Consider the following 26,983-nt stretch of genomic DNA (forward strand, 5'->3'; position numbering starts at 1 on the left):
CCAGCATGCCCGGACAGCCAAAGGCTGTCCGGACATGCTGGGAGTTGTAGTTTTGCAACAGCTGGAGGCACACTAGTTGGGAAAAAATGGTGTACTGCACCAGGCGAGGCGAGAAGCAAGGGGAATGCAACTTTACTTGCAAAAATTTCAGGTATAAACAGCAGAGAAAAACATAAAAAATAGAGAAATGTAGGACATGACTGTTTTGAGCCACATGACGATTTAGCAGTAAGGCTGGGTTCACACTGGAATTTCTGGACAGAATTTCTGCCAGAGATCGATCCGGCGGCACTAGGACCGCGCGGACTACATTGCCGTCCCCATAGATGGCGATGCATTTCTGAGCAGATCTTCCAATATATCCAGTCTATGGGGGCAGCAATGCAGTCTGATCGGTCCTAGCGCCGCCGGCTCGATCTCCGACAGAAATTCTGCCCAGAAATTCTGCAGTGTGAACCCAGCCTAAGGCGGGGATCACACTACGGAATTTCCGCGTTGAATTCCGCTTGGGAATTCCTGTGCAGCAGAGTCCCATTGCTGGCTATAGGATTCTGCTGTACAGTGCACACTGAGGAGTTTTTGAGGTGGACTTTCAGCTCGAAAAAAGCTGCCAGAACATTGAATTTGTCAGCAGAGAGCTCTGTGTTCCAAAAAGAAAATAATTTCCTCTGTAGTATTCAGCAGCTGATAAGTACTGGAAGGATTAAGATTTTTTTAATAGAAGTAATTTACAAATCTGTTTAACTTTCTGGCACCAGTTGATTAAGAAGATAAAAAATTTCACCGGAGTACCCCTTTAATGCATAGTAGTAAAGAAGGTCCTGGCACTCACCAAAGCTTCAAGCCAATAATATTTATTGCATATCCTCAGAACAGGACACGTTTCGGCATATAGCCTTCCTCTGCGGTGAATCTGAATGTACGCAGGCGTCAGTTAAATGCATGAGGAGGCGCCCACTGATGACATCATAGGCACACCGGGTATCACGTGTAGTAATCATGGTAACATAAAACAGTGTATTTGACATAAATCATTGACTACCATGTGACTTATGTCAATTACACTGTTTGGTTTGGAACAAATTTCAGTTAAATTTAAATTTCTTAACTGGCTCTGGTAAAACAAAAGCTGAACTGTGATGGTTGCTAAAATTTGTTATCCCCTATGTAGGCCCAGATTTACCAAACTTAAAGGGGTACTCCACCCCTAGACATTCAGAATGCAGAGGTGCCGAAGACCGTGGGGGTCCCAGCCGCTGGACCCATTACTATCAGACATCTTATCCCCTATCCTTTGGATAGGGGATAAGATGTCTGATAATAAGGGGTCCAGCGGCTGGGACCCCTGCGGTCTTCGGCACCTCTGCATTCTGAACATTTATGTTCAGAACGCAGGTTTTGACTGCTGTGGCCGTGATGTTATGCCCCCTCCATATATGTCTATGGGAGCGTGATGGCTGTGGTCGCTCTATAAATGTTCAGAACCTGGGGTGCCTGGACCGGAGATCGCCGAGGATCCCAGCGGCCGCCCCTCCCGCAATAAGACGCCCTATCCCCTATCCTTTGGATAAGGGCAAAGATGTCTAGGGGTGGAGTACCCCTCTAAATGTGACCCTTTTTGCATTTTTAGTTTGTTTTTCCAACATATTTATAATGTGTTCCTGTCAGTTTTTTTCCTAATTTTGCTATGAGATTGACCTTTGTTTTCCCTAGATATTAATGTAGGGTTTTTCTACAGTTTTGGTGAAAATTGTCTCAATGGTGCATGGAACACAGAGAGGCACACATTAAAATCCAACTAAATACACTAGACAAGAAGATGGTTAGTAAATCTGATAATGTAAAAGCAAAACTCTAATGTATAGGGATTTTGAAAGCCTGACAATTACCCATTTTACCTAAGAGTGTCTGGTTTTCAAAAACCATTCGCATTAGGGTTTTCATTTCTTATCTTGCTTTATTTATTATCTTCCTATTTTCACTTCACTTTTTCTTCATTTGACTCTGTGCACCTACTTGTGCCAAGTATGTCACTAATGTAAAAACAGCCCAATATATAGTTGGCAATAAAAGGGCAAACACCATGCAGTTACGTTGCGCCATTATGAGACAATTTGTGTTAACTGTAGGAAAACCCTTAGTGAATATCTCAGGACATATGTCTAAGGATCTCCCCTTTAAGGTTTTCTGAGGTGCTATGTCTGTCTCAGCGCAACATCAGGACAAAACTGACAGAAACACTTCATAAATCTGTCAGGAAAACTCAAAACACGCTAAAAAAGCAAAAAAAAAGTACAAAAAATGTTGGCTTTCAGTTTAGTAAATCTGGGCCTATGTGTACACACGCAGCTACTTGCTATGGACAAGTATATTGCTTGATATTCATAAACTCCAGCTGTAGTTTAGTCAGCAGATGGTCCTATGTGTCTGTGACTCGGAATGTTGGACAGATTCCCAGATCTGTAGCGTGTAATTTGAACATGTGATAAAATATGTAAAGAACTATATAAGTAAAAGGGATTTCAAAGTAGGCACTTTTCAATAGTGTACTTTGCAGTGTTCATTGAAGGTATATGTCAGGGGAATGCTCACAACATATACCTCTGATGGATCCCATTATAAAATCAAACAGTGGCATCTGTCACTCATGGGTTTCCCATCTAAGCAGTTCTGCATTCTTGGATATTAATGGATATTGTTTAATTTATGTGTCAACAATTTTCCTGGAGATAAGTAGAGTAGCGATGATACCTTTATTGGGTAACTCAGTGTCATACACTGCGCTCCAGCCGCTAGTACCGGCCATGAGCACATGGTCCCTGAATCCCCTGCCGGCGGTGCTGGGATTCGCATCGCGGGACGCGCCCGCATGAAAGTCCCAGCCCGTCATTCACCATGCTTCGCTGCCACCTCTTCCTCTGTGTCTCAACTCCGGAGCGCGCTTTCCCGTCTCCTAGGGCGAGTGCATCGGAGCTCTGAAATTTAAAGGGCCAGTACGCCCTTAATTAGTTTTTGCACCTGGCACCACATTATCAGTCCCTGCACCTCCCACACTTTTCTGCCGGATCTTTGCGTGAGATTAAGCATTCCATACTGTCTGTTTGCCTTGCCCGTGTTCTGACCCTTCCACTACGTTATTTGACTCTGCACCTTTGCCGCCTGCCTTGACCTTCTGCTAAGTCCGACTATGCCTCTGCATCATCCTACTGTACTTCACCTCCCCCAGCTACCTGTGTGGTCGAATCGTACTGGGGGTAGTGACCATCCTGCCTTGCGGCGGGATCTGGTGAAGACCAGTGGCACCTTAGACTTCACTCCCCGATACGGCCCGTGTTATCAGCCACACAGGTCGGTGGATCCACATCCAGCATCGTTACAGCAAGATCCGGCCATGGATCCCGCTGGGGTACCTCTGCCCGAGAATCCAGATCTTGCCACTATAGTGGCTCTCCAGTCGCAGCAGTTGGCCCAGCAGGCACAGCAGTTAAACCAGTGGTCCGCCATGTGCAGCAGCTGCTTACTGCCCAGCAATAACCATAGCAGCTACAACCTCCTCCTGCTCCGGTAATGCCTCCCGCTCCAGCAGTCACCACAGGATCCAAGCTCCGTTTGTCTCTTCCCGAGAAGTATGAAGGGGATCCCAAGTCCTGCCATGGATTTGTGACACAGTGCTCCATGCACATAGAGCTTATGGCGAAACAGTTCTTTATGGAACGAGCAAAGGTGGCCTTTGTTGTCAGTCTGTTAACTGGAAGGGCTCTGGCCTGGGCAACTCCGTTATGGGATCGCAGTGACCCACTCACAGCCAGTCTTCAGGCTTTCCTGACAGAATTCCTAAGTGTTTTCAAAGAACCTACACGAGCTTCTTCCGCTGAAACGGCCTTGCTGAGCCTGGAATAATGAAGCTCTTTGCACCACTTTCAAAAGAGGACTCTCTAGCCATATTAAAGGTGTCCTTGCTGCCTGGGAATTGCCATCTTCATTAAATGATCTTATACAGCTGGCCTCCCGGATTGATATCCATTTCTCTGAGCGACGTGAGGAGCAACGTCAAGAAAGGGAGTTTGCACGACCTCAGCGCTTTCCTCGTCTGGCACCAGTCTTCCAGCAACCACCGCAACCTTCTACGTTGCCTCCCGCAGTGGAAGCTATGCAGGTGGATCGGTCTCGCCTGACTTTGCAGGAAAGAACTCGCCAACGAGCTGAGAATCTATATCTCTACTGTGACAGTGCAGATCATTTCCTCAAAGATTGTCCAGTACGTCCTCATTCACAGGGAAATGCTCGCACCTAGGGTTTGTGGGAGAGGCCTCCCTAGGTGTGAACACCACCTCTCCATGCTTGAATATGTCGGTCCAGCTTTCTCTACCCTCCAAAGAGATTATTTACGTTCTTGCCTTCCTGGATTCTGATTCCGCGGGAAATTTTATTGATGCCTCCATAGTACATAGGTATCATCTGGCGGTGCCTTTTGAAGCCCTTGTACATCTCTACGGTTAATGGTGAAAATCTGGACTGCACCGTGCTATACCGCACAGAACCGATATAAATGCAGGTCGGAGTCTCACATAAGGAGAACTTGTCCTTCTATGTACTTCCTCACTGTACCTCTCCTCTCCTGCTTGGCCTTCCTTGGTTGCAACTCCATGCCCCGCAGCTGAATTGGAAAACGGGAGAAGTTCTCCGTTGGGGACCTTATTGCAACAGTCACTGCATTTACACTCGTCCGTTTAAGCAGGTGCCTCCTTCTACTCCTCTGCCCGGTTTGCCTTTGTTTCTTCAGGACTGTGTTGACGTCTTCAGTGAGAAACAAGTGGAAGTATTGCCTCCTCATCGTCACTATGATTAGATAGACTTATTGCCCGGGACCGCTTCTCCTTGGGGAAGAATTTACCCTCTGTCCGTCCCTGAAACTCAGGCCATGTCTAAATCTATACAAGAAAATCTTCAAAAGATGTTTTAGCAGGAAGTCATCTTCCCCTGCCGGAGCCGGATTCTTCTTTGTAGAGAAAAAAGATGGTTCTCTGCGACCCTGCATTGACTATCGTGGACTGAATAAAATCACAGTCAAGAACCGCTACCCTCTTCCCTTAATCTCAGAGTTATTTGTCCATCTCCGTGGGGCGAGAATCTTCTCCAAACTAGACCTTCGAGGTGCCTATAACCTGATTCGCATAAGAGAAGGTGACGAATGGAAGACTGCATTTAATACTCGGGATGGAAATTTTGAGTATCTGGTGATGCCGTTCGGACTATGTAATGCTCCAGCAGTCTTCCAGGAGTTCGTTATTTATATTTTTCTTGACCTCCTATACTCCTGTGTTGTTTATTTAGGTGACATACTCATCTACTCACCCAATATCCAGTCTCATCGATCTCACCTCCGCCAAGTGTTACAGCTTCTCCGTGAAAATCATCTCTATACTGAACTATAGAAATGTACTTTTGAAAAAAACAGCATTCCATTTCTGGGGTATATTATTACCAGTCAAGGTCTTCAAATGGATCCCAACAAGCTGTCCGCAGTACTGGACTGGCCTAAACCTTTGGGCATGAAAGCAATTCAGCGCTTCCTCGGCTTTGCCAATTACTATCGTCAATTTATTCCTCGCTACTCCACTCTGGTAGCTACCATCGTCTCCCTTACCAAGAAGACTGCTAATCCAAGAGTTTGGACTCCTGGGGCTGAAGAAGCTTTCAAACAGGTATCGTCTGCCTTCACTTTGGCTCCTGTTCTATCTAGACCCGATCCTAGCAAGCCATTCATCTTGGAAGTGGATGCTTCCTCAGTTGGAGCAGGTGCAGTGTTAACACAAAAGTCTTCTAAGGGAAGAACCTTAACCTGTGGATTTTTCTCCAAAAACTTCTCCCCTGCGGAGAGAAATTATACTATCGGAGATCGCGAGCTCTTGGCCATTAAGTTGGTGTTACGCCGAGCGCTCCGGGTTCCCACTCCTCCCCGGAGCGCTCGCAGCGTTCTCCTGTTCACAGCGCCCCGGTCAGACCCGCTGACCGGGAGTGCTGCGATAATGTCCCTAGCCGTGATGCGATCCGCGATGCGGGACGCGCCCGCTCGCGATTCGCATCCCGGCCCGCTTACCAGACTCGTTCCCCATTTGTGCTGTCCCGGCGTGCGCGGCCCCGCTCCCTAGCACGCCGGCTCTCTAAGATTTAAAGGGCCAGTGCACCAGTGATTGGTGTCTGGCCCAATCAGTCTGATTAGCTTCCACCTGCCCCCTGTCCATATAACCTCACTTCCCCTGCACTTCCTTGCCGGATCTTGTTGCCTTTGTGCCTTGAGAAAGCTATCACTGTGTTTGCCATTTCCAGTGTTCCTGACCTCTTGCCGTTGCTATTGACTACGAACCTTGCCGCCTGCCCCGACCTTCTGCTACGTCTGACCTTGCCTCTGCCTAGTCCTTCTGTCCCACGCCTTCTCAGCAGTCAGCGAGGTTGAGCCGTTGCCGGTGGATACGACCTGGTTGCTACCGCCACAGCAAGACCATCCCGCTTTGCGGCGGGCTCTGGTGAAAACCAGTAGCAACTTAGAACTGGTCCACCGACACGGTCCACGCCAATCCCTCGCTGACACAGAGGATCCACATCCAGCTAGCCGAATCCTAACAGTAGATCCGGCCATGGATCCCGCTGAGATGCCGCTGCCAAGTCTCGCTGATATATTCACGGTGGTCGCCCAGCAATCCCTACTGATCGCCCAACAAGGTCACCAGCTGTCGCACTTGACCACAGGCTACAGCAACTTCAGTCACAGCTACAGCAGCTGCTACAGCAACAACCATCTCCTCCGCCGGCTCCTGCACCTCCTCCGCAGCGAGCGGCCGCTCCTAACCTCTGCTTGTCCCTGCCGGACAAACTTGATGGGGACTCTAGACTCTGCCGTGGTCTCCTGTCTGGGAAGGCCCTGTCATGGGCCACACCGCTCTGGGCACCTCTCTCACTGTATCCTTTGCAATCTACCCCTGTGCCTTCCACCGAGGAGGCTATGCAAGTGGATCGGTCTCGCCTGACCCATGAAGAGAGGACTCGCCGCAGAGATAAAAATTTATGTCTGTACTGCGCTAGTACCGAACATTTCTTGGTGGATTGCCCTATTCGTCCTCCACATCTGGGAAACGCACGCACGCACCCAGCTCACGTGGGATTGGCGTCTCTTGGTCTGAAGTCTGCTTCTCCACGTCTCACTGTGCCCGTACGGATTTCTCCTTCTGCCAACTCCTCCTTCTCAGCTGTGGCCTTCTTGGACTCTGGTTCTGTGGGAAATTTTATTTTGGCCTCTTTTGTTAACCTCTTAAGGACCCATGACGTATGCATACGTCATGAGTCCCGGTCCTGCGATATAACGCATCATATCGCGGCGGGCCCGGCGTCATAGTGACCCGCCTCTAATAGCGCACGGCACTGATCGCTGTGGCTAAAAACGAAAGTAAAAGTTCCCGGCTAGCTCAGGGAGCTGTTCGGGATCACCGCGGTATAATCGCGGCATCCCGAACAGCTGTAGCACAGGAGGAGGTCTTCTTACCTTCTCCTGTACTGTCCGATCGCCGAATGAATGCTTCAAGCCTGAGATCCAGGCTTGAGCATTCAATCGCCGAAAACCCTGATTGATCCATTCCTATGGAGATGGATCAATCAGTGTAAAAGATCAGTACATGCAATGTTATAGCCCCCTATAGGAGCTATAATATTGCATTAAAAAAGTGTAAAAAAATCATTAACCCTTTCAATTATCCCTTCCCCTAATAAAAGTTTGAATCACCCGGCATTTCCAAAAATAAAAAAAACATTATGTAAATAATAATAAAAATAAACATATGTGGTATCGCCGCGTGCGGAAATGTCCAAATTATAAAAATATACCACTTTTTAAACCGCACGTTCAATGGCGTACGCGCAAAAAAATTCCAAAGTCCAAAATAGCGCATTTTTGATCACTTTTTATACCACAAAAAAGTGAATAAAAAGTGATCAAAAAGTCTGATCAGAACAAAAATTGTACCGCTAAAAACTTCAGATGACGGCGCAAAAAATGAGTCCTCAAAGTGCCCTTAACACAGAAAAATAAAAAAGTTATAGGGGTCAAAAGATTACCATTTTAAACGTATAAATTTTCCTGCATGTATTCATGATTTTTTTCGGAAGTGATACAAATTCAAACCTATACAAGTAGGGTATCATTTTAACCGTATGGACCTACAGAATAAAGATATGGTATCATTTTTGACAAAAAATGTACTGCGTAAAAACAGAAGCCCCCAAAACTTACAAAATAGCGTTTTTTCATCAATTTTGTCGCACATTGATTTTTTTTCCCGTTTCACCGTAGATTTTTGGGTAAAATGACTAATGTCATTACAAAGTAGAATTAGTGACGCAAAAATTAAGCCATTATATATAATTTTAGGTGAAAATTTGTAAGAGTTATGATTTTTTAAAGTTAAGGAGGAAAAATTGAAAATGAAAAAACGGAAAAAGCCCGGGTCCTTAAGGGGTTAATAAGTTCAACATTCCTGTGACCCGTCTCGCCAGGCCGCTCTACATTTCCTCGATCAACGGAGTAATATTGGACTGCACTGTGCGTTACCGCACAGAACCCCTGCTCATGAGCATTGGACTGCATCTCGAAAAAATTGAACTTTTTGTTTTGCCCAACTGCACCTCTGAAGTGCTCCTCGGTCTGCCATGGCTCCAACGCCACTCTCCTACCCTTGACTGGACCACTGGGGAGATCAAGAGCTGGGGTGCTTCTTGCCACAAAAAATGCCTCACGTCTGCTCCCAGTCCCGTCACTCAAACCTCAGTGTCTCCTCCTTTACCTGGTCTCCCCAAGGCCTATCAGGACTATGCTGTGTCTCCTCCTCATAGCCCCCGGCCTGGTAACACTCTGCCCCATGCCAAGCTTCACCCTCTTCCCCCCCTCCCCACTCCCACGCCTTCTGGTTTGCCCGCTGTTGATGAGGTTTCCTGGGACTTCTCCACCATCTGGAAAGAGACTCAAAAATCCCTCATACAGGCCTCATCCCGGATGAAGAAGCATGCCGACGAAAAAAGAACTCCTCCTGTCTTTGTTTCTGGAGACAAAGTGTGGCTCTCCGCCAAGTATATCCGCTTCCGTGTCCCCAGTTATAAACTGGGACCACGTTAGCTTTGACCCTTTAAAATCAAGTGCCAAATCAATCCTGTCTCCTACAAACTCCTTCTTCCCCCTTCTCTCCGTATTCCCAATGCTTTTCATGTCTCTCTCCTTAAACCGCTTATCCTTAACCGCTTCTCTCCCAAGGTTGTTGCTCCTACTCCTGTCTCCGGGTCCTCAGATGTCTTCTCGGTTAAAGAAATTCTCGCGTCTAAGACGCTCAGAGGTAAAAGAATTTTTCTTGTAGATTGGGAGAATTGCGGTCCTGAGGAGAAGTCATGGGTATCCAAGGATAACATTCTCGACAAGGACCTAATTCACAAATATTCAGGTTCCAAAAAGAGGGGGAGACCCAAGGGGGGGGGGTACTGTTACGCCGAGCGCTTCGGGTTCCCGCTCCTCCCCTGGTTCCCGCTCCTCCCTAGCCGTGATGCGATCCGCGATGCGGGACGCGCCCGCTCGCGATTCGCATCCCGGCCCACTTACCAGACTCGTTCCCCGTTTGTGCTGCCCCGGCGTGCGCGGCCCCGCTCCCTAGGGCGCGCGCGCGCCGGCTCTCTAAAATTTAAAGGGCCAGTGCACCAGTGATTGGTGCCTGGCCCAATCAGTCTGATTAGCTTCCACCTGCCCCCTGTCCATATAACCTCACTTCCCCTGCACTTCCTTGCCGGATCTTGTTGCCTTTGTGCCTTGAGAAAGCTATCACTGTGTTTGCCATTACCAGTGTTCCTGACCTCTTGCCGTTGCTATTGACTACGAACCTTGCCGCCTGCCCCGACCTTCTGCTACGTCTGACCTTGCCTCTGCCTAGTCCTTCTGTCCCATGCCTTCTCAGCAGTCAGCGAGGTTGAGCCGTTGCCGGTGGATACGACCTGGTCGCTACCGCCACAGCAAGACCATCCCGCTCTGGTGAAAACCAGTAGCAACTTAGAACTGGTCCACCGACACGGTCCACGCCAATCCCTCGCTGACACAGAGGATCCACATCCAGCTAGCCGAATCCTAACAGTTGGAATTACAAGACTGGCATCACCTCTTGGAAGGCTCTGTACATCCGCTTACTATCTATTCTGACCACAAGAACTTGCTCTATCTCCAGTCTGCCCATCGACTCAACCCCCGACGGGCTCGTTGGTCTCTAATTTTCTCCAGATTTAACTTCTTAATCCACTTTTGTCCTGCAGAGAAGAATCTTCATGCTGATGCTCTGTCCAGATCTTTCGATGTTCAAGGCCTGGAATCCCACTCTCAACATATTATTTCCCCTGATCGTCTCATCTCAGCAGCGCCAGCATGTCTTCAGCACTTGCCACCAGGGAATACTTATTTACCTCCCCGTTTAACATTCCGAGTCCTGAAATGGTGTAATTCCTCTCTTTTGGCTGGACATGCTGGAATTCGTAAGTCCATACAGCTCATCTCCCGACAGTATTGGTAGTTCCAAGCCTGCAGGTCTACTACATCCTTTGCCAGTTCCAGAGCAACCCTGGACCGAAATCGCGATGGACTTTATTACTGACCTTCCCTCTTCTGGCGGAAATACGGTCATTTGGGTTGTTGTGGATCGATTCCCTAAAATGGCTCATTTTGTGCCACTACTGGGATTACCCTCTGCACCACAGCTTACCAAGTTGTTCCTCTGCCTTATCTTCCGCCTGCATGGATTGCCCTCCCATATTGTCTACGACCGAGGAGTCCAGTTTGTCTCTAAGTTTTGGGCCCTCTGTTCACGGCTTCAAGTTAAATAACATTTTTCTTTGGGTTTCCACCCTCAATCCAATGGACAGGTCGAAAGGGTGAACCAGGTCTTGGAAGACTATCTCCGCCATTTTGTTTCCACTCGCCATGACAACTGGGCCGATCTGCTACCCTGGGCCAAATTTTTATGCAACCATAAAGATTCTGAATCCTCTGGGTATTCTCCTTTCTTTGTAGTCTATGGACTTCATCATCGTCCTCCTTTACCCTTGTCCACTTCCTCCGGAGTTCCCATGGCCGATGATCAAGTGCAGAACTTCGTCTCCATCTGGCAAAAGACTCATGACTCTCTTCAGCATGCCGCCACTCATATGAAATCGCAAATGGACAAGAAAAGACATCCTCCCAAATTCTCTCCAGGGGACAAAGTGTGGCTGTCTTCCAAGTTCATCCGTTTTAAGGTTCCATGTTATAAGCTGGGCCCTCGCTATTTGGGTCCTTACATTATCAAAAAACCTTTAAACCCTGTGGCTTATTCTCTCCATCTGCCTTCCTCTCTCTGGATCCAGAATTCTTTTCATGTATCTCTCTTAAAACCTGTTATCCATAACTGCTTCTCAAAAAAAGACATCACTCCTACTCCCATCTCTGGTACCTCCGATGTCTATATCATCAAAGAAATTCTGGATTCCAAGTTTGTCAGAGGAAAAAGTTTTTTCCTTGTGAATTGGGAAGGATTTGGCCCAGAGGAAAGGTCTTGGGAGCCGCAGGACAACATTCTAGCCCGTGACCTTATCCACAAGTTCTTGTCCTTAAAAAGGGGGAGACCAAAGGGGGGGTACTGTCATGAACTGCGCTCCAGCCGCTAGTACTGGCCGTGAGCGCATGGTCCCTGAATCCGCATACGAGTCCCAGCCCATCACTCACCATGCTCCGCTGCCGCTTCTTCCTCTGTGTCTCAGCTCCGGCACGCGTGTCCCCATCTCCTAGGGTGTGTGAGCTCTGAAATTGAAAGGGACAGTACTCCCTTAATTAATTGTTACACCTGACACCACATTATAAGTCCCTGCACCTCCCACACTTTCCTGCCAGATCTTCAGTGCCATTTGCCTGAGATTAAGTATTCCATACTGTCTGTTCACCTTGCCTGTGTTCTGACCCTTCCACTACGTTATTTGACTCTGCACCTTTACCGCCTGCCTTGACCTTCTGCTAAGTCTAACTACACCTCTGCCTCATCCTACTGTACTTCGCCTCCCCCAGCTACCTGTGTGGTCGAGTCGTATTGGGGGTAGCGACCTGGGTGTCGCCTGCCGCAGTAAATCCATCCTGCCTTGCGGCGGGCTCTGGTGAAGACCAGCGGCACCTTAGACTCCACTCCCCGATACGGTCCATGTCATCAGCCACACAGGACAGTGGATCCACATCCAGCATCGTTACACTCAGTTAGTTACTCCACCCATCATCTATATTTCTAAGGCTAATATGGTACAAACTCTCACAAGAATTTTCCTGACACATACAGCAAATGTATACTGTGTTTGCAGTGTAAGGGCAGCCTTAATAAGAGAAAATACAATGCATTCCTAGTGCAAGCTGCCCCACTAAACCAACTAATTGAGGGAGAAGGGCCATGGTAAGAGAGGTGACCATGAACCCAATGGCCACTTTGGCTTGGCTCAAAAGATCCTGCGTGTAGATGGGAGAAACTTCCAGAAAGTCAACCATCACTGCAGAACTCCACCAATCTGGGCTTTCTGGCATAGTAACCAAAACGAACTGTTAAACACTCTCAGACTATGAGAAACAAGATGAAAGTTTATGGCCTTAATTCTAAATGTTATGTCTGGAAGAAACCAGACACTGCTCATCACCGACCCAATACCATCCCTACAGTGAAGCATGGTGATTGGGAAAGCATTATGCTATAGAAGTGTTTTTCAGCAGCTAGGACAGAAAGGCTGGTAAAGTTGAGGAGATACTAAATAGAGCAAAGTACATAGATATTGTTAATGAAAACCTGAACCAGAGTGCTCTGGACCTCAGACTGGGCTGAAGGTTCACCCTCCAAAAAGGCAATGACCCTAAGCACACAGCCAAGAAAACCCATGAGTGGCTTAGGGAGAACTCTTGGAATGTCCTTGAGTGGCCCAGCCAGAGCCTTGACTTGAACCCAACCAAATATCTCTCTAGAGACCGGGAAATGGTTGTCCACTGATGATCTTCATCCAACGTGAAAGAGCTTGAGAGGGTCTACAGAGAAGAATGGCAGAATAAACCCAAATCCAAGTGTGCAAACCTTATGACCTCCTCAAGAAGAATCAAAATTGTACCATAAAAGTAAATCAAGGTAAATCCCTCTAATCTCAGCAGCAGTTCAGTTCCCAGTGCATCAGTAGCATATTTTCTCCCACCTACAGTAGTATACTATAAATCATCCCTTGTCACAATGATAAGAATTAGAAATAGCATGGGGCACTCTCAGGAGGCTAAATAACAACAGTGAGAGTACTAAAATCACCTTTTATCCACTCTAAACAGTTGGGCATAGTTCATACTTAGGAATTTCTGGACACAAAAATTCTAACCAGACAGTTCGAGGGTAGCCAGGGCTGAAGGAATCAGTCGATGCTAGGACTGCACGCCTGTAAGCAAGATCATTGTTTTAGCCACGGTAACTCCACCACTGAAATTCCGAAGTGTGCACTGTTCAGGGGAATGAGATTCTGCTGCACTGGAATGCACTGTTAGCAGAAATGGGATTCTGCTGCACTGGAATTTGCAAGTGTAATTTCTAAGCGGAATTAATGCCCAGAAATTCCTCAGTATGAAGCTTTAATGTAACAAAACCATACAGTAGGATTATAGGTGGAACTTGATGGACTCATCTTTTTTTCATCCTTGAAACTATATCTATGTGAAAAATAATATGTAAAACCTTAGAGCACTTGTTAGCACTCAATGGTACACATTAGAATCCTTAGCTGGAGCTTTGGGAGCACTAAAGGTCCCTTGAAGTGATTAGTCTGGAGCCTTATCTAATACTTCTATAAACATTCAATAACCTTATTAGATTATTCCTTGGAATTGAAAAATAAATGCAATATTGCAATGTTTGGGTTTTTATTTCTGCGCAGTGACCTTTACAGTTAAAATGACCTTATCTTTATTCTGTGGGTCAATATGGTTACAACAATACCCAATTTCTATAAGTTCTAGTTTTTTTTTTACTACTATAAAAAATTATAACTTTTTGTTTAAAAAAATTAGTATGCTTGAAATTGTTTTGTTTTGGCTCCTTAAAACACTTTTATTTTTCCATATAGAGGGCTTTTTAGGGACTCATTATTTGCCCCATGATCTGTAGTTTTTATCTCTACCATTTGTATTCTGATGGGACTGTTTAGGGCTTTTTATATTGAGGGGGCGTTGTGCGGGGGTCGACACCCGCTATCAGGCGGGAGAGCCGGGGCCCTGTACAGAGAGATCGCAGGGGGCCCCAGCGGTCGGACCCCCCGCGATCTCAAACTTATCCCCTATCCTTAGGACTACCCTGGACTACCCCTTTAATGTTATATTTTAATTGTTCAGACATTTCTGCACCACGTCAATACCATATATGTCTATTTTATATTTTTTTTTTATATTATCTTATTTAAAAAATTGGAAAATGGGGTATTTAAACTTTTATTAGGGATGGGGCTTATTCACATTTATACATTTTTTTAATACATTTTATTTACTATTTTTGGAAACACTGTTTAATGATGTGCTATAGCAGTGGCGGCGAAAGCACAATCAAGCGCAATCGCCCGCTACCTCGAGTTCCCGGCGTGTGACATGGATTGTGAATGGTCACGTGACTTGGCTTCCAGTCAGCTGATCGGGTGGATTTTTGCACAGGCTCTGTAAAGTGACTCTATGTTAAGGATGATGTGGGCGCTTAGATGTTGTCGATAGATACCTCCGCATAGGTAAAGGAGTCGCTAAAATCCGATAACTCCAATGTTACAACACGTCCGATAATCCGGAATTTCCAATGTTACGGCAATTGAGATTAAGTCCGGTTATCCCATGGGTCCATTGGTTTTCCCAGGTTCAACAGACTTGTGAATGATGAATATAAAAGAAAGTCTCTCCAGGGTTTCTCTGTAAAGTTGACCAATTGTTTCACAGAATACGAGCATCAAAAGTCTTATTCCTGGGCTTTGTATGCAGAAACATCTTCACTGACTAAAGGCTTATTCCTCTCAGGAGCCTATGCAAAAATCCACCCGATCAGCTGACTGGAAGCCAAGTCACGTGACCATCCACAATCTACGTCACGCGCCGGGATCTTGCAGTAGTGGGCGATCGCGCTTGATTGTGCTTTCGCCGCCACCAGCTAGAGCAAGAAGCTACCATCACCAGGATTCACATGGAGTGGGTGTGTGGCACATAGTGCATGTGACATTTACTTTCAGGAACTGCTTTACCGGCAATTTGCCAACAGCCAGACTCCATCCAACCAGGCTCCCAGTGTGTTAACTCCGTTACTGGCACTCTGCATAGAACTCAGCCCGCTGCTATTGTATTCCCCATATTTCTTGTACAAGATTATTCCAATATTTTTTTCCCTCATACCAGGACTTGTGTTACACTATATACTCACTTCTAGGACTGGCTATAACATCGTTAAAGGAAATCTGTCATCAGAATCACCCGCACTAAACCTGTTACACAGGCTTGTAGTGCGGGTGATCCTGATTAAAACGCTCCTTACCTGGTTAAAAATGGTTCAGCGGTTCTTCAGATATCTTTATTTTTAGTTTTCTGTTATTCCCTGGCTTGGGACTCAGTGGGAGGTGTTATCATCTGGGACTCGGCCACACGTCATTCTAGCTGGGCGGAGCTGCCGCCCGGCTCATGAATATTCATTAACTTATCCTCCTGGTCTAATTCTTCTTTCTCGGTCTGGTGGGGAGGGCCGCGCATGCGCCGCGTTCCGTACACCCGGAAGCGGCGTTCTCCCCCCGGCTTCACTCAAGCTGTGACCCTATACAAGTAAGAAGACGAGCTGCATAAGTGAAAAGCCGGGGGTGGGAGGAAGGGAGGGACGGAGGGTGTATTTATTCACAAACAGACCGAGAAAGAAGAATTAGACCAGGAGGATAAGTTCATGAATATTCATGAGCCGGGCGGCAGCTCCGCCCAGCTAGAATGACATGTGGCCGAGTCCCAGATGATAACACCTCCCACTGAGTCCCAAGCCAGGGAATAACAGAAAACTAAAAATATAGATATCTGAAGAACCGCTGAACCATTTTTAACCAGGTAAGGAGCGTTTTAATCAGGATCACCCGCACTACAAGCCTGTGTAACAGGTTTAGTGCGGGTGATTCTGATGACAGATTTCCTTTAATTTTGAAACATTTAGGAACTGCCACTTTATATGTTGTTTTTCTGCCCCTACAAGTGCTACTTTTTTGTTGCATTTTTTCCTTTACAGGTTCAGTCAATTTTGCTACATTGCTATTAACCTTTTTTGTAGCATTTTTTATCGCTCCAGGCTTATTTGTTTTATTTGTGACTATTGTATCTTATTCACACAGCCGTAGGGCCCTGCAGCTGTTGCTATAGATAAATATATCTGATATATTGATTGTATGTTTATTTAATAAATTATATTATATCTGGAAATCTACGTTTTTTCCATCTTGAACCATCCATCCATCATATCCCCGTTTTATGGTGAGTATGCTGAGGACTGAGTAACCCATTTTATTTTCACTGCAAAATCTGAAATAAAATGACATGGCAGCAAATGATTGATTGGGTCGGGAGAACAAAATAAGCCAAAACCCTCTCGAAACAAAGCAAAGTAAATGTATTATGTTTGCCTTTTTCAATTCCCCCAACAGTTGTTTAAATGGTCAGAAAAAGGATATAAGTAGCAAGTACATCTACAATGGATGGGCACCATCTCAATAAACTAAAAAGGGTTGCTAAGAAAGAATGCCAAAATGCTCCTATAACACGTATTTAATAAAAAAAATAAAAAATAAAAAAAAAAGGAAGGGAAATATAAACTCTTGCACACCTGAAACATTTATGTTAAAAATACATACAAATCTTTATTAAACAAATATCAAGCAAAATAGACTACAAAGACATTAAAACACTTAAAAACAATATACAACAATTACCAGATAAAGTCTGATGAACCTACTGCACCCACCTCATGCAGAACATAATAAATCAAAGCACATAGCAATAAATATAGCAGCAATTTAATCCTCTTGTATTCCCCTAAAACAATAGCACACGGTGCAATAGTACATAATATATAACAGTATGAAAGGATAAATGATGCCTCAAGTAAAATTGGACCCTACAAATGCACTTCTGTTTTTATTTTAGGTGTATGTTCTTGGATTTGGTTTTCACTAGAGTGTATATATAACCTGTTTCTTTAGGGGGCATATTTAGTGGTGTTGTCTCATATATAAAAATAATTATACCTATTTTGTATAATTTGTGCATTTGTAGGGGTCATATTTCATTTAGTGCATTCATTTATCATTACATATTGTTATATATTATGTTTTATCATTTTTCTGGGGGTATAATATGCTGCTATATTTATTAATATTTGCTAATATTTATTATTCCTTGCCCCAATCCGTTCAGCCGTTCCTAAGCACAATCTTGCAGAAAGCAAATTAACTCTTAAAGGGGTTCTCCGATGCTTACACATCTTATCCCCTATCCAAAGGATAGGGAATAAGATGCCTGATTGCGGGAGTCCTGCAGCTGGGGACGCCCGTGATCATGCACGCGGCACCCCGTTTGTAATCAGTCCCCGGAGCGTGTTCGCTCCGGGTCTGATTATGGGCGACTACAGGGCCGGCGGCTTGTGACGTCATGCCTCCGCCCCGTGTGATGTCACGCTCCGCCCCTCAATGTAAGCCGACGGGAGGGGGCGTGAAATCTTAATCCTTCAGGCATTTTATCCCCTATCCTTTGGATAGGGGACAAGATGTGTAAGCACCGGAGAACCCCTTTAAAGTGTAACTGTCAGTAGAAAAAACTTTTATATACTGTAGAAAATAACATTATATGTATATTTGTAATATACATTGGTTAAAAAATATGTATATTTTTGTCCCTTCAACTATTGCCTGAGTGTCTTTGTGGGGAGACCAAATACAGGAAGGTTACAAATATAGGTTACAAGCAGGGCTCTGTACACTGAGGACAAGCAATGCTCTTTGCAGTGAAGCTCTAGGACAAACTCCCAGCTCACACAGCAGGATCATTGACATCACTCACTTCCTATATTTGGTCTCTTCATAGAGACACACAGGCAAAAGCTAAAGGTGTATATTTTTCTCACCCAAAAATATACACATTTTTAACCAATGTATATTACAAATATACATATAATGGTATTATCTACATTACATAAAAAAGTTTGTGCTAACAACATGTACACTTTAACTGCACTGGGGACTAGTTTTAAGACTATCTGTGCTTCTAACGCCACCCCCTGGATCCCATTTGTGCTGCCCTGCTTATCGAAATTCATCTACTTCTCCTTGTTGAGCGGGGCGCCACAAACCGGACAGTGTCATAAGTGCAGATAGTCTTCACACCCAACCCCAGCGCAGTTGAGAGTTTATTTCAATATTGCAAGATTGTGCTATATCTCAGGAATGGCTGAACGGATTGGGATAATTAATACATTGGTATGCTTAAAGGGGTACTCCGGTGGAAAGCAATTCTTTTAAAATCAACTGGTGCCAGAAAGTTAAACAGATTTGTAAGTTACTTCTATTTAAAAATCTTAATCCTTCAAGTACTTATCAGCTGCTGTATACTACAAAGGAAGTTGTTTTCTTTTTTCAATTTCTTTTTTGTCTGACCACAAGTGCTCTCTGCTGACACCTCTGTCCATGTTAGGAACTGTCCAGAGCAGGAACAAATGCCCATAGCAAACCTATACTGCTCTGGAAAGTTCCTGACGTGGACAGTGGTGTCAGCAGAGAGCACTGTGGTCACACAGAAAGGAAATTCAAAAAGAAAAGAACTTCCTCTGGAGCATAACACAGCTGATAAGTACTAGAAGGATTAAGATTTTTAAATAGAAGTAATTTACAAATCTGTTTAACTTTCTGGCACTAGTTGATAAAAAAAAAAAAATTGTTTTCCACTGGAATACCCCTTTACGATCACCCACACCAACCTTCTGTATATTTAGGTTATATGGGTTGATCCATCTGTCAGTTTCTCTTTAACAAAGATTTGTATACATTTTTTACACTGATTATTTGCCTTTTTTTCTTGGATATAAGTAGCAAGTTGCACCAAGATACATAATAAATCCTGCACCATTTTAGCTCACATAGTGAAATCCTGATATCAATTAAACATACAAATATAGTCTGTGGGCAACAACAAATTGTAGACTGTTAAACTCAAAGTTTGTCCAGTTCCAAAAAACAAACAAACACAGCATAATTATTCATCTTGTAAATTTAGTAATGGCCTAAAAAAGTCTATAGATTCTATTCATTTCAAATATTGTTATATATGAACAAGAATGTTATGTACATATGTACAACATACATTTTAATTACTTATATGTCTTTAAATATATTTATATACCATTTAGAATGATGAGCTAGTTTATAGATGGTATAAGTGACAAAAAAAATAATCCAGATGAAATTAAAAGTTCTTGAAAGAAACATCTTCATTATTGGACATCCCAGATTTCACACAGAAGGGGTGTAAATTTGTGATCTCTGACTCTCCATGACATAACCATGTCTGTATGGTGGTGGCTAAATGTTCTTAACTCAGTAAGACGTCCCAAGAGTCGCGCAAAGTGTTGAGGGTTGTTAGGGTGATGTTGCTTACACAGCTTTTCTAAAATAAGCAGGAATTTCTCTTGAAGTTTTTCCACAGACTCCTTGTCTTTGATGAATTGTCGATCTGCAATGAATAGTAAAAATATTAAAAACATAAATGTCACCACACTGAGAAATGAAATGTTAGAAATGTTTTGCAACTGTGTCACTCATTCTTTTTCTAATCTCTTTTAACAGTCACAGCATGGAAAGGTAACATTTACATTGTGAAAAATCCCAGAACCCTGATGAAAACCTGAAGAATATGTCTCAAGCCAATGTTTGAAAGTGGATCCATTATAGTCCTGTTGATAATAGAAGACTTGATACCGGAGTAAAAGTATGAGCCTTACTTTGTAATCACTGAATATTATAATGATGGCTTTTATTATTATGGTGACTGTCCAGTTTAAAAATTATATTATACATGTAAGTACATTTAAAGGGGTACTCCGCCCCTAGACATCTTATCCCCTATCCAAAGGATAGGGGATAAGATGTCAGATCGCGGGGGTCAGATTGCGGCTTTCGGAAACGCTGGAGGCTTCGGCTCCCGACCACAGTGACGTGAGATCGTGACGTCACGACCGTGTGAGTGTGATTTCACGCCCCGCCCCTCAATGCAGGTCTATGGGAGGGGGCCGTGAGACCCTGTGAGTGTGATGTCATGCCCCGCCCCTCAATGCAATTCTATGGGAGGGGGCGTGACGGCTCCCATAGACTTGCATTGAGGGGGCGGGGTGTGATGTCACATGGGGGCGGAGTCGTTATGTTACGATCTCCCGTCACCATGGTCGTGAGGCGTTAGGATGAGAGCCTCCAGCGCTACCAGAAGCCGCAACAGGTGGGTGCTTCAGCCAAGCGTCGGGACCCCCACGATCTGACATCTTATCCCCTATCCTTTCGATAGGGGATAAGATGTCTAGGGGCGGAGTACCCCTTTAACCCCTTTAGGACTCAGCCCATTTTGGCCTAAAGGACTCAGACAATTTAATTTTTACGTTTTCATTTTTTCCTCCTCGCCTTCTAAAAATCATAACTCTTTTATATTTTCATCCACAGACTAGTATGAGGGCTTGTTTTTTGCACGACCAGTTGTCCTTTGTAATGACATCACTCATTATATCATAAAATGTATGGCGCAACCAAAAAACACTATTTTTGTGGGGAAATTAAAACGAAAAACGCAATTTTGCTAATTTTGGAAGGTTTTGTTTTCACGCCGTACAATTTATGGTAAAAATGACGTGTGTTCTTTATTCTGAGGGTCAATACGATTAAAATGATACCCATTATTATATACTTTTATATTATTGTTGCGCTTAAAAAAAATCACAAACTTTTTAACCAAATTAGTACGTTTATAATCCCTTTATTTTGATGACCTCTAACTTTTTTATTTTTCCGTATAAGCGGCGGTATTGGGGCTCATTTTTTGCACCATGATCTGTACTTTTTTTGATACCACATTTGCATATAAAAAACTTTTAATACATTTTTTATAATTTTTTTTTTAATAAAATGTATTAAAAAAGTAGGAATTTTGGACTTTTTTTAATTTTTTTTCGTTCACGCCGTTCACCGTACGGGATCATTAACATTTTATTTTAATAGTTCGGACATTTACGCACGCGGCGATACCAAATATGTCTATAAAAAATGTTTTTTACGCTTTTTGGGGGTAAAATAGGAAAAAACTGACGTTTTACTTTTTTATTGGGGGAGGGGATTTTTCACTTTTTTTTAACTTTTACTTTTAAATTTTTTTACATTTTTTTTTACACTTGAATAGTCCCCATAGGGGACTATTCATAGCAATACCATGATTGCTAATACTGATCTGTTCTATGTATAGGACATAGAACAGATCAGTATTATCGGTCATCTCCTGCTCTGGTCTGCTTGATCACAGACCAGAGCAGGAGACGCCGGGAGCCGCACGGAGGAAGGAGAGGGGACCTCCGTGCGGCGTTATGAATGATCGGATCCCCGCAGCAGCAGCGCGGGCGATCCGATCGTTCATTTAAATCGCGAACTGCCGCAGATGCCGGGATCTGTATTGATCCCGGCACCTGAGGGGTTAGTGGCGGACGCCCGCGAGATCGCGGGCGTCGGCCATTGCCGGCGGGTCCCTGGCTGCGATCAGCCGCGCATGACACGGGCATCGCTCCGATGCCCGCGGTTATGCTTAGGACGTAAATGTACGTCCTGGTGCGTTAAGTACCACCTCACCAGGACGTACATTTACGTCCTGTGTCCTTAAGGGGTTAAGGAGATGCATATGTGATTTTTATTTTCTTTACTCATTGTTTCTTGGCCTTATTTTAGTTCATTTTCACTGGGACAGAGTTATGATAGAAGTCTACAGCTTAGCTACTGTATATTGCCCACAGACAGTCTGGAGGAGTCTAAAGATCCCCAAACACACTAAAATTTCAGATGGACTGAATGACCATCTATTGTTTATGGGTAGCCTTCTGACTCTCCCCAACAGAAGAACAGAAAAGGATTGAGGACGTCGGATTTCAACTACCTGATCCTTTTATTCTTTATGAGATAAACAAATGCCAGAAGTGTTTGGAAATGGCTTACCCGCTCTCTCTATTAATAACACATAAACACTTAGCCAAGTGTTGGTGCTTATGGGGGGGGGGGGGGGCACTGGGAGAGTTGCCCAACAGCTATCTTATGTGTCTCAGTGAGTTCATAAATGAAAACAAAAAATGCTTGTTAAAAACACACATTGTGGACACACAATGCCTTAGACACATTTTCGGCCTCATCATTGGTTTAGGCTGCTGCTCTTTCCCTTGCAACTCTGCCTTTTCAGATTGGTTTGTTTTATAATCCAATATACTGAGTTCACTCTCAGTCCTTAGACAAAGAATCTATACCCAGTCATTTATGATACCCCACAAATAAATATCTGCCGTACCAATATGCATGCAAAAAAAAAACTAGTATTGGTATGTTACTTAAATGAATTAAAATGATACAGTAAAAAACATACCGTAAAAGAAATGTAAAGATAATGGCCCGGATTTATCAAACTGTGTGAGAGAAAAGTGGAGTGATTTTCCCACAGCAACCAATCACAGCTCAGCTAACGAGTTCTGGTAAAGTGAAAGCTGAGCTGTGATTGGTTGCTGTGGAAAAATCACTCCACTTTTTCTCTCACACAGTTTGATAAATCTGGGCCTCGTGTGGTTTGCTGCTAACAGGTAGAAAAATTGACAAATTCTGAAAATACTCTGGAGCTAAAAGAAATCAAAATGGTGCAAATGTGAAAGTTCCTACATCATTTTACTTCCCGCTTCGTCACCTCAGATTGTGTACTTGGTCTGTAACAATGTTTAGGTAGGCATCAAAGTAACAATTTAATCACAATTTAATCGTTTAAGTTGCTCAGATTGTTACACTTGCCCACTTTGCCTGCTTCAAGAGCTGACCAGCTACAAGCAGACACAGAGCTCTCCAGACAGCATGGCTGCTCCCCCTGCTCCCTGAGCTAGGTCAAAAGGGCAGCGATGTCTGGAGTACACATGCATGCGCACACACACAACTCGCAGCTCCCTTTGTGTCTGCTTTTAGTGGTGGATTGCGGCTGTGGAGCAGGACAACCCAGCACAGCTGGAGGCACACTCTAGGGATGGGCAGTAATGCATCCACAGTGTAAAATACTCTGGGGATGCGCTACGTGTGACCCTACCCTAAAAGGGAATCTATCAGCTCAATATCATGCTGCAGACATGAGGAGATATCTGATAGGAAGATAAAACAAATGATACCTGTCTCTTAGCTGATGGCTGTTTGCAAAGTTATAAAATCATGTTTTCCTCCTAAGCTCGAGTCCTATAGGGTGTGCATAGCTGCAGCATACATTTCTCCTTCCTCCCCAACTCCTTACTGCTTGGCTTCCAGCACTGAGTCCTGTACATCAATCATGCAGGGGGGGGGGGGGGGGAGTTATTGTGCATACTGCTGCTCAGCCTGGCTCCATGACACTTGAGCTTAGAAGGCAAACATAATTTTTACCAAAAAGCAGTCAGGTTTCATTTTATCTACTAACTATCTGCCCATGTCTTCAGCTCTGAGCATGTTATGGAGCTGAGAGATTCCCATTAAAATATCCCACCCCTTGGCAGTGACGTTGCCATATACCGTATTTTTTGCCGAATACACAGCGAATACACACACCTATCGGGGCGGTCCCTGCGGCCATCAACGGCCAGGACCCGCGGCTAATACAGGACATAACCAATTGCAGTGATGCCCTGTATTAACCCTTCAGACGCGGCGATCAAAGCTGACCACCGCGTCTGAAGGGAAAGTGACACTAACCCGGCTGCTCAGTCGGGATGTTCGGGACCGCCGCGGTGAAATCGCGGCATCCCAAACAGCATACAGGACACCGGGAGGGACTTTACCTGCCTCCTCAGTGTCTGCTCCATGCCGGGATCCTCTGCATGGCCAGCGCTCTCCTTCGACGTCATCGCGTCGTCGCGCACGCCGTCCCGTCATCCAATAGGAGCGGCGTGCGTAGCGACGTGATGACGGCGACGGAGGGCGTGGATCCCGGGGAAGAAGCCGTCCGGAGCATCGAGGACACCACGGGGACGTGGCGACAGCGATGGAGCGACATCCAGGGCAGCGGTGACGGGTCCGTATTGGCGGGGACACGTGAGTATTGCCTCCTATGCAGTGGTCTTCAACCTGAGGACCTCCAGATGTTGCAAAACAGCCAACGGCTGTCCGGGCATGTGGGAGTTGTAGTTTTGCAACATCTGGAGGTCCGCAGGTTGAAGATCACTGTTGGGTTCAGAATCTTTTTCTTCTAGATTTTGCACCTTTAAAATTGGGTGCGTCTTATATGCGGGTGCGTCCTATAGGGCAAAAAATATGGTATCTGTTTTATTCAGTTCACTTCGTTTTAATGTTATTGCTGACTGTATTTTTATCTCCTTTACATAAACAGAGCATAAGAAGCATATAAAGAAATTGTTATAAAAGGATTACTTGTTATACATAATGGACAGTGCAAACTGCAAAGCTGCTCTACATGACAAAAATGATTTTCTATACTACATATTAATTAAGAACCTTTCATGCCACCTCCCCACAACAACATTTTGGGAATTAACATTGCAGTGCAGGTTTCTGGTGGCTAGTGCCATATAAAACCATGATTATAGGCTTAGGGTAAGCCAGTAATATTATGCAGAGCTGCTGGAAATGTCTGTCAGGCCCCCTCCCATAGACTTGCATTGAGACATCACGAGGGGCGTGGCGAACCCCCCGCTGCGTGAAAACAGCATTCAGAACATTAAGTTCCGAACTCTGCCCAGTGGAGTACCCCTTTAAGATGTATGGAACAGATTATTGCAAAAGGTTTTCCTATAAATATATCATGTGTTAATAGACCCTCACACTTACAACATAATATGCAGTTTTATATTTATACAGTATTCTTATTACATTCAATTGTTGTGTTGTATTTCTATATACAGATAACATACCTGGTGTAAGAATCACTATTGCCGACATAAGAGCATATTCTTCCTCAACCATTTTCATTTCTCCAAGACTTTTGTAAAAATTAAACATTGGATTAACGTATTCATGAGATATGCCTGCAAAAAAAAAAAGCACAGACCCAATAAATTTTCGGAGACAAACTTTTTACTTATTGCATACTTACTAACATTTAAAATTGACATATTTAACCCCTTAAGGACTTGGTTTGGGCTTTAACCCCTCAATGACCATTTTGACCTTAACCCCTTAAGGACTCAGGGTTTTTCAGTTTTTGCACTTTCGTTTTTTTCCTCCTTACTCTTAAAACTCATAACCCTTTCAATTTTCCACCTAAAAATCCATATTATGGCTTATTTTTTGCGCCACCAATTCTACTTTGCAGTGACATTAGTCATGTTACCCAAGAATTCACGGCGAAACGGAAAAAAAATCATTGTGCGACAAAATTTTGTAAATTTTGGGGGCTTCCGTTTCTACGCAGTGCATATTTTGGTAAAAAGGACACCTTATCATTATTCTGTAGGTCCATACGGTTAAAATGATACCCTACTTATATAGGTTTCATTTTGTCGTACTTCTGGAAAAAATTATAACTACATGCAAGAAAATATATACGTTTAAAAATGTAATCTTCTGACCCCTATAACTTTTTTATTTTTCCACGTACATGGCGGTATGAGGACTCATTTTTTGCGCCGTGATCTGAAGTTTTTATTGGTATGATTGTTTTGATCGGACTTTTTGATCACTTTTTATTAATTTTTAAATGGTATAAAAAGTGACCAAAAATATGCTTTTTTGGACTTTTGAATTTTTTTGCGCGTACGCCATTGACCGTGCGGTTTAATTAATGATATATTTTAATAATTCGGACATTTACGCACGCGGCGATACCATATAGGTTTATTTATTTTATTTTTTTTACACTGTTTTATTTTTTTAATGGGAAAAGGGGGGTGATTCAAACTTTTATTAGGGAAGGGGTTAAATGACCTTTATTAACACTTTTTTTAAACTTTTTTTTTTGCAGTGTTATAGGTCCCATAGGGACCTATAACACTGCACACACTGATCTCTCATGCTGATCACTGGCGTGTATTAACACACCTGTGATCAGTGTTATCGGCACTTGACTGCTCCTGCCTGGATCTCAGGCACGGAGCAGTCATTCGTCGATCGGACACCGAGGAGGCAGGTAAGGGCCCTCCCGGTGTCCAGTAAGCTGTTCGGGATGCCGCTATTTCACCACGGCGGTCCCGAACAGCCCGACTGACTAGCCGGGATAGTTTCACTTTAGAAGCAGTGGTCAGCTTTGACTGCCACTTCTAAAGGGTTAATACCGCACATTGCCGCGTCGGTACCGACACGATGTGATGCGGGGTCGCATATATACGTCCTGCGTCGTTAAGGGGTTAAAGGGGTACTCCGCCCCTAGACTTCTTATCCCTTATGGAAAGGATAGGGGATAAGATGTCTGATCATGGGTGTCCCGCCGCTGGGGCCCCCGGGATCTCGGCTGTGGCACCCCGCTGTCATTTCTGCACAGAGCAAACTCGCTCTGTGCAGTAATGACAGCAGGGTGCCACAGCCAAGATCCCGGTGGTCCCCAGTGGCGGGACCCTCGCGATCAGACATCTTATCTCCAATCCTTTGGATAGGGGATAAGATGTCTAGGGGCGGAGTACCCCTTTAAGGACCAGGTCAATTT

The 26,983-nt window shown here is 44.4% G+C and overlaps 1 protein-coding gene and 1 long non-coding RNA gene across 5 annotated transcripts in view; one reads left to right on the plus strand and one right to left on the minus strand.

The window, feature by feature from the left end:
- The first annotated feature begins 18 nt into the window (after positions 1-18).
- Positions 19-25,386, plus strand: LOC130369400 (uncharacterized). The gene is made up of 3 exons (XR_008892739.1): positions 19-151; positions 19,939-20,080; positions 25,248-25,386. It is a non-coding gene; the product is annotated as an uncharacterized LOC130369400 (long non-coding RNA).
- Positions 19,017-26,983, minus strand: part of NR1H4 (nuclear receptor subfamily 1 group H member 4) — a 133,359-nt gene continuing 125,392 nt past the window's right edge. For all 4 annotated transcript variants that reach the window (XM_056574614.1, XM_056574615.1, XM_056574613.1 and 1 more), the window contains 2 exons: positions 25,257-25,370; positions 19,017-19,825 (listed from right to left, as the gene is read on the minus strand). In XM_056574614.1, the coding sequence (XP_056430589.1) occupies positions 19,587-19,825; positions 25,257-25,370 (353 nt within the window). In that variant the 3' untranslated portion in view covers positions 19,017-19,586. The remainder of the gene's footprint in view (positions 19,826-25,256; positions 25,371-26,983) is intronic.

This window comes from Hyla sarda, chromosome 4 (genome assembly GCF_029499605.1).
Source record: "Hyla sarda isolate aHylSar1 chromosome 4, aHylSar1.hap1, whole genome shotgun sequence".
NCBI lineage: Eukaryota > Metazoa > Chordata > Amphibia > Anura > Hylidae > Hyla > Hyla sarda.